At 38.6% G+C, this 12,815-nt stretch overlaps 1 protein-coding gene across 3 annotated transcripts in view; it reads left to right on the forward strand.

Moving 5' to 3' along the window:
* The first annotated feature begins 1,875 nt into the window (after positions 1–1,875).
* Positions 1,876–12,815, forward strand: part of ABCC4 (ATP binding cassette subfamily C member 4) — a 2,616,332-nt gene continuing 2,605,392 nt past the window's right edge. Inside the window, exons 1-2 of one of the 3 annotated variants that reach the window (XM_044072995.1) lie at positions 1,876–2,092; positions 2,299–2,589. In XM_044072995.1, coding sequence (XP_043928930.1) covers positions 2,516–2,589 — 74 coding nt within the window. In that variant the 5' untranslated portion in view covers positions 1,876–2,092; positions 2,299–2,515. Of the gene's footprint in view, positions 2,093–2,148; positions 2,590–12,815 lie in introns of those variants that run through there. The other 2 variants (XM_044072997.1, XM_044072996.1) reach the window with 2 other exon arrangements.

The raw sequence follows: 12,815 nt of genomic DNA on the forward strand, positions 1-12,815 counted from the left end.
AGACATACTAGACATGTGTGTGTGTGTGTGTGTGTGTAGAATACATTTTATTTTTGCTTTTTCCTGAATTTGTGTGCCAAGAAGTTTAGAAGTACCACACACGCACATGCATTTTTATCTCATTTTGCATGTCCCACATGAGACCAGACGTATTCTTCCTACACACAATAGGGCTCCTGGCTGTTAAAATCTTTTTTTCCTCTTTCGGCTTTTCCCAGTTAGGGGTTGCCACAGCAGATCACCTATCCGCTCATGATTGGCAGTGGAGTTTTATGGTGTCGAGTTTCCAGCTCGGCACCCAACCTTCCACAGAAGGCACACACACTCACACCTAGGGCCAATTTAGAGTGTGCAGTCCACCTACAGTATGTCTGAGATGTGGGAGGAAACTGGAGCACCCGGAGGAAACCCACATGACCACAGGGAGGACATGCAGACTCCGCACAGAAGGCACCCCAGCCGAGGATCGAACCAGAGAACCTCTTGCTGTTAGGCGACAACACTAACCGCTCCACCACTGCGGCTACCCGGCTCCTGGCTGTTAAAATGAAATGGCTTATTTGGTTATTGAAAAAAAACACAAAGACACAAGATACAGACTGGAGTAATAACATTAACCAGTAAATAGGAAAAAAGAATGACAGATCTTGCTCATTTCTAACTTTACAGATTTTCACAGAACGTCCAGATTTTTGCACGTGTGCCTTCTGTGGAAGGTTGGGCGCCGGGCTGGGAACTCGACTCCATAAAATGACACCGTAAAACTCCATTGCCAATCATAAGCGGACAAAGTGATCTGCTGTGGCGACCCCTAACCGGGAAAAGCCGGAAGAAGAGGATATTGATCTCTTCCTCATAAAATATATGGCTTTCTAACAAATCTTTGAGGACTGAAGTCACTAAATAATGACAGACATTTTAATTTCACACTTCCTATCCTTAACAAAATGCATGCCGATGCAAAACTTGTTATTCTAGCAAATTCCTAAGTTTGTAATCGCAATATTTAATATCTGTCCCCGTTTCTGGGTTTTGTTCACTATTATTTTTGAGACGTTTTTCTTGTTAAGTAAGTGTACATATACATACCTCTCAAGTGTACCTCATAACGAGGAACGTTCCTCATTTGGGGTCTTAAAAAGTTCATGTTCCTCGAAGTTCCACATTGAAATAGGGTTGCCACCTTTTCAAATGCCCAAAGTGGGACATTTTTGGTACAAACGTCAGATTTTGCAGGGCAAAACATACCCATGGCCAGTAAAAAGGATAGAACTTCATATTTTGCCTAAATAAAAGCTTATTCGTGTAGCATTTTAGTTCCTTATTCTGTTTCTTATAACTTGTAGGTGTTTCAGATACAGAATAACTGTTTTATGCAACTATTACATAAAATATAGGAAGTAATTTTGTCCTAAAATCTCAGGACATTTGCCATTTTTTCAATTTTTTTGCAGGACACAACTGCCCAAAGAGGGACTGTCCCTCGCAAAATGGGACAGGTGGTAACCCTACATGGAAAGAGTCTGTCACACATTCCGTGTTAGAAATTTTTTTAAGTGAAATCCATGGTAAATAGAAATTAATCATATTAATTCATTAAAGTATCTTCTTTATAAGTAAAACCAGCATATTTTAACCATCCTTTCACCTTCCTAGTTGAAGTTGTTAGTAAGCCATTAGTATGTGTTCCACATTTTGCCCATTTGTTCCACATTATGAAGGCGAGTGTTCCTCGTTTTGGAGATGGAAGGTTGAGAACCAACTATGTACATATAAGTTGCATTTTCTGTTTTTCATACAGCGTCTGTTTAACTCTACATTTTAAGCCTTTAAATTTAGGCGAAAATAAAGTGTCTCCAGTTTAACTCACATTGTAGAGATGAATTGTGATGACATCAAGTTTAGAAGCCGATTGCAAGAAATCCAGTCCGCAGTTTGTGAGCTGCTGAAGTACGATCTCCAGGAAGTAACGTGAATTGGCTGCAACACGCGTTTCAAAGATGCCTTGATGTTTGTCTTTTGTGTTTTTGCCGGCTAAGCCTTCCCATTGCAGTTTCCTTTAACTTGCCATTCCCGCTTATGAGACAGCATGGTATGTGGTGCATATCCATATATAATGTTAAGCATGTTTCAGTTTACCACACTAGGATTTTGAAACAACAGTCCTGAAAGTGTTGTAAAATAGTTATGCTTATATAATGACTGCATACTTTCATTTTTCCTGAGAGCAGTTCACTGTTATTTCCTTCTGATTTTAATATTACTGTTTACCTAGCTTTTTTTGTATATATGTTTTAGCTCTGATGAGAAACCAGGATCTTGTTACTGTGGCAACTGTTCAGCTTCCAGGTGGTGATAAGCATTGTTCTACAAACGAAGTGGAAAAATAATGTGCTGTCAGTTCGCAACTGAGTAGAGTGAGTCGGCGCAAAAGACCGCAGCTAAAGGCACTTGTCACAACAGGATTTACTTATAATCACTTAACTGCCTATTTCGTCCATCTGGGGCAGTCAGGATGGAAGCTGTACACAAGGAAGAGAAGCCAAATCCGTCTGAAAAGGCTTGTCTCCTTTCCAAAATATTTTTCTGGTAAGGAAGTCTAAAATAATGACTTAAGCCAAGATGAATCTCCATTAGTGAATGAGAACCTAATTTCCAAGCACATTGTACAATTTGATTCCTTGTAGAAAATAGCTATGCGAGAAACACTCCCCAACGAGTAATATGCGTTAACTATGTTCAACTGATAGTTTAGATTTTTGTAAGATTATTTCCACGTAGATTTAAGTCCATGACAAACCTGTTATGAAACATGTTGACCTTCTGTAAACTTAATTTCAGTTTAAATATCTTATTGCATGCAGGTAAATCAGTGCTGTCAGTTGGAAGGCAGAACGTTTAAAATTCATTTGTAGGTAGCCATTTCTTACATGTGCTACCCAGCAAGATGACTTAGACGACTGATATGAAGCACTAGTTTTCAGAACAAACAAGGCTGAACCTTTAAGCTTTAAATAAATTCTACTCGCGGTTCTTTATAGCATGTTGTTACAATGTGAAATTAATAGGCTATGTTTCTGAAGTGTTCCTGAACAGCTGCACTTACCTGAACCGTTTTTTGTCTGGTGTATGAGTTTGTAGAAGAGGAAAGGAGAGAGATAGGAAGAAACCCAAGAGATAACTAGACGGAAGCAAATATGCAGAGAGGTTATTTTGAATCTTTCTAGTAATGCTGTTTAAGCGTTTAGTGGTAGAGGATTAGCTATTGTTTAGTATTTCGCTTGTTTAACTATTAGTAATATGTCTTTTTATTTAAGATTCATGTTACATAGATAGGATCCTTCGTCTTCTGTGTCTGTACCTTACCCTGATTCCCACCTGATCATTCATCCCACCTCAGCTCACAAATGCTAGCTTACCGTTTCATGACTTTTGTGTTTGGAATATTTTCTGTATGCCACTGAACTATAGTCTTAGTTTTCATTCTTTTTGTGAAGCAGAAGAGGGTCTCTGTGGTGGTGTCAATATGTAAAAGACGTTATCAGGAGAGACACTGCTGAGGGACGGTCTTCTGGCATCAGGAAAAGAAACTGAAAGCACTATTGATGTAGCAGCTCAGATAGTACTGGGTAGGAAAGACTGGCATAGACTAGAAAAGGAAGCTAATAGAAATAGTTAAAGTGAAAAGAGCCTGAATGGAACCATGCAAAATATAAAGGAGGAAAACACATGCCTGATACTGGTACATCTGAAACGGCATGAGAGTAATAAGATAGCAATGTCCTAAGACTTACCTGAGTCATGGGAGGACAGTTGCATGCTTCTGGGTGTGAGATGGTGAATTACAACACACAGGCCTCTTATATTGATAGCGGTACCATGAGTAAGTTGCTAAATATTGGAGGCAGTGGGAATTATTTTTATTTTTTATTTAATTCTATTTGTTGACTGGGTTGATAGCGTGATTCTAGGACCATTGTCAACCATGACCAGGGTACTAGAGCATACAGTTAAAGTAATGGCATTATATGCAGTGACAGAAAAATGAATAGCTCAGAGAAATTACTTAGGAAAACCCATCATTAATAGTAACACAAGCATGTATTTGAAAATTACAAAGTTAATATATTGTGTAGAAATCTCTGATAAAGGGTAGCTGCTAAGGAGTTTGAATTAAATGCATTACAGCAATGTGTAAATCTCTTAAGCATGAAACTAAAAGCATGCCTTCTGATTTAGAAATGACCTAAAACTGAAACCTTCCTTTCCTGTTATCCTGGGTTAAGATTTTTATACCTACTTACAGAAGGGGAGAGATTATTTGAGTTGTCAAGATTTCAGTGTGTGGTAATAGAATAAGGAAAATAAATAAGTGTAAATTAAACTGGCTAATAACTGTGTGCAGAGTCACATTTTTGCATGAATGGAGATGATTTCAGGTAATCTCTGCTAAACACACATTGCTGACATTCTGATAAATTGACGACAGCACCCAAAGACTAAAAGAAGCGTTGCTTGTATTATTTATTTCTAACTTCTAATGGGTACACAAAATACACACACATTATATATTTATGGGTCTAGGACATTTCACTGAAAGCACATTTCACTGAAACTCAAATGACTGAGCACAAATCACTGAAAGCACAATTTACTGAAAACTCAATTCACTGAAACACAGTTCACTGAAAGTTATATATGGCCTTTCCCCACTGCAGTGTGACCCTGGAGCATAGCCAGCCTTAGGCATAGGCCAAGTAGGCGGCCCTAGGCGCCCACCTCTACTAACTTTTTTTTCCAGTTTATTTGGTGTAGGTAGATCAGGATGGATGTAGTGGGGGCACCATGGAGCCCTTTTGCCTAGGGCACCAGTTGACCTAAGGCCGCTCCTGCCCTGGAGTTGGTATATATAGTAAGGGGGGGGGCATAGCCCCCTACATATTTTAAGTATATATTATGTTCTGAAAAAAGTAATATATTGGAATTGCAAGTATCCACACCCCCCTTACTATATATACTTAATCCAGGGTTGCACTACAGTGGGGAAAAGGCCATGTATAACTTTCAGTGAAATGTGTTTCAGTGAATTGAGCTTTCAGTGAAAAGTGCACACTAATTGTGTGTGTGTGGTTTTGCTGTATAACCTAATTACAATAGTTGACTGGCAGGTTATGTGTGTGCCGCTAAAACATTTGCTTCACATAAAATCATAGAGACTCCTCACAAGTATGTTCTGGTTAGTCATGAAGCATCACATCTGAGGAACCAAAAAGAAAAAATATATATTTCATTTAGTTGTTTGTAGTACAAGGACAGTTTTAAAGTTAGGGTCTACTTTCAGAGTAGATTGTTTTGGCTAGAGGTAACATCATTTGGATTAAGAAAAGAAAAAAAAAGGATATCTAGATGTTGGTGTCCCATTGTTTTCAGTAAAATAGTATTCTTCAAGATCAGCTATAAATTTCCTGATGCAACTTTAGCTTGTTTTGTGAAACCATAATCAACTTCCTTACTGACACACAAGAGCAGTTCATGCGGTTAGTTATTTATCACATTATATAAAACAGCTGAACTTCTGAATTAAATGTTCAGTGATTAAAATGTTAAGAAACTAGACCTTTGAAACTTCTTATAATTGCATACCCTTAGTCACCATCTAAAAAAATTCTAAAAACTGTTTTTATACCTCCTTCATTGATTTGGATTGCATACATTTATTGAAAAAGTGTTTCACTGCAGAGATTTGCATCATAAGCCTTTATAAAAAATGGTCTGTTTCATTTTAGAACAGACATGCAGATCTTTTTGTTACTCATGGCACTTTTCCAAACGTGTTTCCCATTGCTGGTAAATAAGATGAAATATTAGACAGGGTCATTTTCGGGTGAATTAGTCAGTGATTCAGCCGATGTTTGTTTTATTTGTTTGTTTGTAGACTGGATAGCTTAGTTGATCTCAGTAGCTTTCTCAGTTATGACGCAGGATCAACAGTCTTAAAATTTAAAGGAGAACCGCACACAAAAACTAAAAAAAATATGTTTTTTAGCAAATCTTAAACTTTTCTGCATTGCTAATGCCTCCGCATCAAAGTAATGGTTTCTGTCATTTTCTAATTTGTTATAGCCCAAAATGATCTGAAGGAGGCTACCATGGATAGCATTATTTTCTTTTATAGTCAATGGCTTCGCCTTCCTCATGTCATGTTAGAGGGACAGAAAGAAATCCTTAGGATCAGGGGATCATTTACTGTAGTTTTTCTCACTTATTAGTTGACAACATTGCTGTGATGGTTTACTTTTCACTGTCAGCATCAATCTGCATTGTTAATTACTTCGCTTCCTTTGATTTTTCATTAGTGGCCATCTCTGTTGCAGAATTTTAAGGAACGTTTGAATGACAGGCTTGAAAATGTAGCTTGAGTTAATTGTTTTCAAAGTAACAACTGTAGTTCAATGTTCAAGTGTGAGAAATCTGACTCCTGTGCTTAATAGGTGTTACTTGGACTGAGATGGTTTGTGTTGCATTCACAGTTTTAAATATTGTAGATAGAAGTCTTTGATGTTAATCTTCTTTCCCCAATGCCAGAAGAAACATGCACTTTTGCAGAAATTACAGTATATAAAAATGCAAAATCACATACTGACAAAGTAAGAAGAGTTAGATTAATAATGTTCTCAAGTAAACTTTAGTCTGTACGTGTTTCTACAGCTTTTCCCCTCGGGTCTCTGCTGAAGATGGGCTCATACCCAGTCGGACTTTCCCAGTTAACAAATGTAAAATAAACAAAATAAAGATATTTGCCTTTTTTTGAAAGCCGGTGATCCTGTACATGCGTTCCTCCCCTGGGCAGTTTGCACAGATTTGGGCATGGCATGAGCTTCATTTGCATGATTGACATGCCAAATGGCCGTGAAGTCCTATTCAGATTATGCTTGTGCAGATTTGACCTTGACATTGTGCATACAATTTACCCTTTTCTCAATGTACTGTGATATCGGAGTTGATATATTTAATTTGCAGGGTGTGTGTGTGTGTGTGTGCGGGGGGGGGGGGGTTGGGTGCAGCTCCCTGCAAAAATGTAAAAAAATAAAATACAGTAGGTAATTGTAGTGCTTCCTCAAGCTAAGTACCGAATATCTGAAGAATATTCATATAGACTGGAAAGACATCAACATGAATATTCAGTGTTTAGGCAGAACGTGTTACTGCGCACCTGGAGACGTACTCATAGGTTTATACTAGCCACTAGGCTACTATCCTAAATTTATTAGCCCAAATTTTATTTTTTTTTTACCTTTTCACTTAAATGAAAAAAAAAAATATACTGTGCCTTGGTTTGTGCCCCAGCCAGCAGTGACACAGAGATGATTCCTCGATAAAAACCACAATCTCCCATCCAGGTCAAGATTTCTCTTGAACAGAGCCAGCGCGAGTGCTCTACTCATGGACCGGGATTTCTTTCCACAACATGGGGGTCTCTGGTGATAAAATCTATCCTCCAGCGTGCTAAGGTTTATTGTGCTGCTGTTTAAGGTTTTTGCTCTTGTGGTTTTTGAGGTGGTTTGGATTTTTGGTTTTGCATGTCCATTAATTCGGGTTGGGTTGACATGGCCTTGTATGTGTACAGTATGCAACTGAAGGCAGCTATGCAGCTGTATGCAACTGAATAGAGCTGAGTTTTATATGATCTGGCAGCATATGACAGATTTTGGAGTCCTTATCACTTTGGTGAGATCTCTTTTTGCTGCAGATGCTGGTGATGCTCATGCTTAATCATGATAAGTACTCTATCATTGGCCTGATAAGTGAAGAACTAGATCTGGATGTGAATCCCACTGAATCTACTGGATCATCCTTCATGATCAAGATCCCTTCATGTAGAAGGAGTGTCAAAAGAAGGACTTTACATGAGTGAGTGTCCCCAGGTCCTGTCAACCTGGGTCTAGTCCCCAGGTCCTCCCTCTTCTGTTTGAGTGTTATTTCTTTGCCACCTATAGCTTAGGGTGGTATTGTTTTTTCCGAAGGAATGTATTTCTCACATTTTTTGCTTTGGTAACTTTTGGCTGGCTCTGGCACCCAGCTATCTGTGTTTTCCGCTATGCCTTCCAGAAGAATTATCCAGGTGTCCACTGCACTTTCCACTTGGCAGTCGTTTGCGCTTTCGCCTCAACTGCCCTTCAGAATCCACTCCATGTTGGCCTGTACTTCTACAGGAAGTAGATGCCAAACAATAGGGGGAGCCAGGGACCCGAGCCCTGTGGGACACACTTCTGACGGGGCAGCCACTGCATGGGCGCCAGCAACTCTAACCCTGTGGGTTCTGTCCTTAGTTTTCAGTGCAACCCATTGTACTTGTGACATATATTGTTTTTATGGTTAAGCTGGTTTTCTACAGCCAGTGGGGTATTGTGTCCTATTGTACTGCAAGTCAAAGAAGGGGCTGTATGGAAGGCCTCCCTCATCAATGGCCTTGGTGACTGTTCGAAAAGAAATAGAGCAAGTTTCAAAGGCAATGAACCTATCTTAATCCCTGAACTGGGGTCGGGTCCAATGTCTGTCAAGTCCCTATATCTTGTTCCTCCTTTGCAGACATTATCCATTATCAGCCTTTCACAGACTTTGCTTGTTAGACCATAGTTGGGTGATACCAGGGTCCACTAGCGCACCGCCTTTGTGAGTGGGACCATAGTTGCCGTCTACGCCGCACGCCTACTGCGTATCCTGTGGTAAAGGCAACCCAGAATTATTAGCTCATGTACGTGATTGCTGGAAAGTCTTCCCTTTGTTCAGACTCCTGGCTGCACTATGTATCTGAGGTGTGATACTGGTAACCTGTAACTGATAAGGCACATTGCAATGTTCTTGTTTTCTTAAAGGCTCTGTTGTTGGGATAAGTGACCTAACTTACTGTGCCACTCTTAGTAGCTGTTGTGATGTAACAGATGAGACAGATGCAGGAAAGAAAGGCAAATATAATTAATAAATTATGTTTTTTCTGTATGCGAAGTGTTTAGTCTTTGATTACAGGGTAGGAAAAAACACCCTCCTTTTAGACATGAGATTTGTATAGTGATTAGAAGAATGAGATCACAGATGTAAGCAGTAGACATGAGATTATCATAAAATAGTTGGGATCCCTGTATGTGATATTCATCGTAAGATAGTTGGGATCACTGCATGTGATATTCATCATAAGATAGTTGGGATCACTGCATGTGATATTCATCGTAAGATAGTTGGGATCACTGCATGTGATATTCATTGTAAGATAGCTGGGATCACTGCATGTGATATTCATTGTAAGATAGCTGGGATCACTGCATGTGATATTCATTGTAAGATAGCTGGGATCACTGCATGTGATATTCATTGTAAGATAGTTGGGATCACTGCATGTGATATTCATTGTAAGATAGTTGGGATCACTGCATGTGATATTCATCGTAAGATGGTTGGGATCACTGTATCTGATATTTCTGATGCCCCTGCACTGGCCCAATAATCAAGGAGCCTCAATCCTCACCACTGGCAACAGTGAGGGACATGCACATTGGGAGGATTACAGGTATGCACACAGTAAAGTACAATTTCCTTTAAGAGCACACAGAGATCTCAGTCAGTCTGGGGCTGGTTTCTTCCTCTTTGTCCAGATCCCCAATAAGACTTCCCACTGGCACAGCTATAGGGTTGAGATCTCAACTGAGTGGCCAAGCCAAATCCTCCAGCATCCTCTCTGTCCAACCAATGCTTCATGTCACTGGCCAGGTAACACACACACACACACACACACACACACACACACACACACACACACACACACACACACCTTACTGTGTAATGTTACTATTAATCCAAATGGTAGTCTGACCAAGAGCAAGGGTATTTAGGGGTGGCCTGTACAGTGTCACCAAATACATATGCAAGTAATCTTAAGAGCTTAAATATGTCTCACAATTATCAGCCACAAAGTTAGGTTTAAATATATTTAATAATAAGTAATAAAAGAACAATACCATACTCAATCAACACAGTAACTACAGAGTTCAAAATCACAGGTATTTTAAAACAACATTGCAGGACAGTCTCAAATAAATACAGAAAATGTTTAAACTAATCTTTACTATATTCCTATCTATATCTGAGATGTTATGCCCAAAATAACTTATTTACACAGCAAGGTAAAATGTAGATGATAGATGTTTCTAGGTCCAAAACAAGATACAAAATGCCCAGTCTTTGTCTGAGAGAGTTCTTAAATTACTATCAAACATTACTGCTGGGTCAGCTTGGCATCACTCTTTGTCACCAGCCTTCAGTTCGCAGGCTAACAGACACCAGCATAATTTTATCATCTCTGTGTGAGAAGTACATATCTCTCAGATGTTTGCCCAGAACTGGAAGTCGTAAAGCAATTAAAAACTTTTGCATTTTAAACCTAGTAATTATTTCCATTTCAAGACTGTAGAAAAACCTCTAGCTCTAGACATTGTTTAACTGAAACTGAGAGATAACACAATCATAAAACAATTTCCACTTATTTTCTTGAAGTTTTGCAAGTTAACTTTATGTTCCAGCTTCTACAATTCAAATGCACATTTGCACAGATATATAGTTTATATACATTTCTGTTCTTTTCCAGTAGGGTACACTGTGGTTACATTCTTGAAGCTCGGTACATAACATACAGTTCTGTTACATTTGTAAGACAAACATATGAATCGTATTACTATTCACAAATGACATATGATTATTTACAAAATTCCAGATAGCTGGGCTGGCAGTGTCCTATTTCTATATAAATCATATTAATATTTTCCAGTGACATATAATTATTTACAAAATTCCAGATAGCTGGGCTGGCAGTATCCCTGGTGTCACAATATTCATCATAAGATAGTTGAGATCACTGTATGTCATAGGGTAATTAGTTTTACAATCTGAGAATGTCTCTGAGCGCAATATCTGGTTATCTGAGTTGAGAGGTGAGCTTGAGTAATCCTTGGTTCCTTGTGAGAATGCCCTTTGCCACCTTTTTTTGGGAAGTGTTCTAGGCATGGACAACTGGCCATGAGGCTCAGGGGAGACCCAGGGCATGTTGGATAGAATCACCTGTTATCTCTCAGGAAGACCTAAAAATAGAAAAGTCTGGTTTATTCTCATTTGCCTGCTATGCATATGACTGTTCCCAGGCCAAGTGATTTGAAAAATGGATGGATGAGCTATTTATAGTTGGTCTTTGAATGAACACTGTAGTTCATTTAAATGTACAAACAACTTAAAACTATAGGGTTACAGGCATACATTGGAAGCATACCGTCTTCTGTTAATAAAAATGCTAACACCCACGTGCAATGTAAGTTTCACATCTGCCCATTCAGTAAAGCAAATTATATGAAAACCTTTACTATTCCGCCTACCAAACTAACCACTAATAGAATTAAAGTACATCCAGGAAAGATTAACACCCATCTTCACTTGTACTTTTCTGCAGAGCTTGAAATGATCCTTTCTAATTTTGCTTTCCATTTACCTCAAGCAACTAATACCCATAAATACAGCACTACTTTTTTTTTTTTAGTTTCTTTAGAAGAGGTGATGTCAATATAAATTCAGACCACTTTAATCTTTTTCAACCTCCGTGTTGTTGAAAGCTACCTTATTTCAGTGCTTTTAGTTGATCAGAAACAGGCTATATTAGTTCATTGAACAAAAAACTTTGAACGTTCATGTGGAAAGTAACGACTTGCACAACATTTCCCCATAACACACACTGGAGTTTTTATCCCCCCAACTATATCAACTAATTAATATAAATATATATATATATATATATATATATATATATATATATATATATATATATATCCCAACTCCGAGATCGCATTACAGTGAAGAAAAGGGCAAATTTCCTTATGTCGGCCAACTAGTTCCTTTCCCTCTGTAAATCCTTTGCTAATGTGAATGTTTACTGAAGTGAATGTTTGATGCTTTTGTTCGATGAACAGAGGTTCGCTGAAGTGAACCTTCAATGAACTAATATAGACCTGATCAAAAACACATTCAATCAAAAAGGAAAAATACAAACTAGATGTCATTGCAATAACAGATAATGGGTGAAACCATCTAACTTAACTCCTTAATTCATCTCTACCAGATATGGCAACATACAAAGTATGTGTCTGTAAAAGAGGCAGAATCAGAGTAATGCTTCTAATAATAATAAAAAAAATAAATACATATTCCTGTATCACTGTTGTCTCCTCCCTTAGTCTTCTAGGACATAGACTCATTACCTGGGTCATAAGCTGTAGCAATATAGGCAACCATTTAAAACTGGATCTCGCACATATCTCTTAAATGTCCAGAATTTTTCAGAATGTCCAGATTTTTGCCATTTATTTTAGATATTTTTCCTCATAATTTTTTTGTTTTTTCTAGCAATTAATTAATTTAAACAAACCGTTAATGATTTGAAGTCACTAAATAGTGACAATATGAGTTTTAGAGTTGATATCCTTCAGAAAGTGCATACTGTGACGCCCCACCAAAGGCCCAGTAATCAAGGAGCCTCAGTCCTCACCACAAGCACTAGTGGGGGCCGTACACTGGGAGGATGATAGGTACACACACACAGTATTTCCAGATGCAGCTCTCTGCATCAAGTCCAATTTCCCTTAAAAGCACACAGAGACCGCTGTCAATCTGGGGCTGGTTTCTCCCTCTTTCTCCAGATCCCCAATAAGACTCCCCACTGGCACAGGTATAGAGTTGAGATCTCAGCTGAGTGGCCAAGACCTCCAGCTGTTCAACCAGTG

This window comes from Protopterus annectens, chromosome 5.part1, assembly GCF_019279795.1.
Source record: "Protopterus annectens isolate FY-2018-M chromosome 5.part1, PAN1.0, whole genome shotgun sequence".
NCBI lineage: Eukaryota > Metazoa > Chordata > Ceratodontiformes > Protopteridae > Protopterus > Protopterus annectens.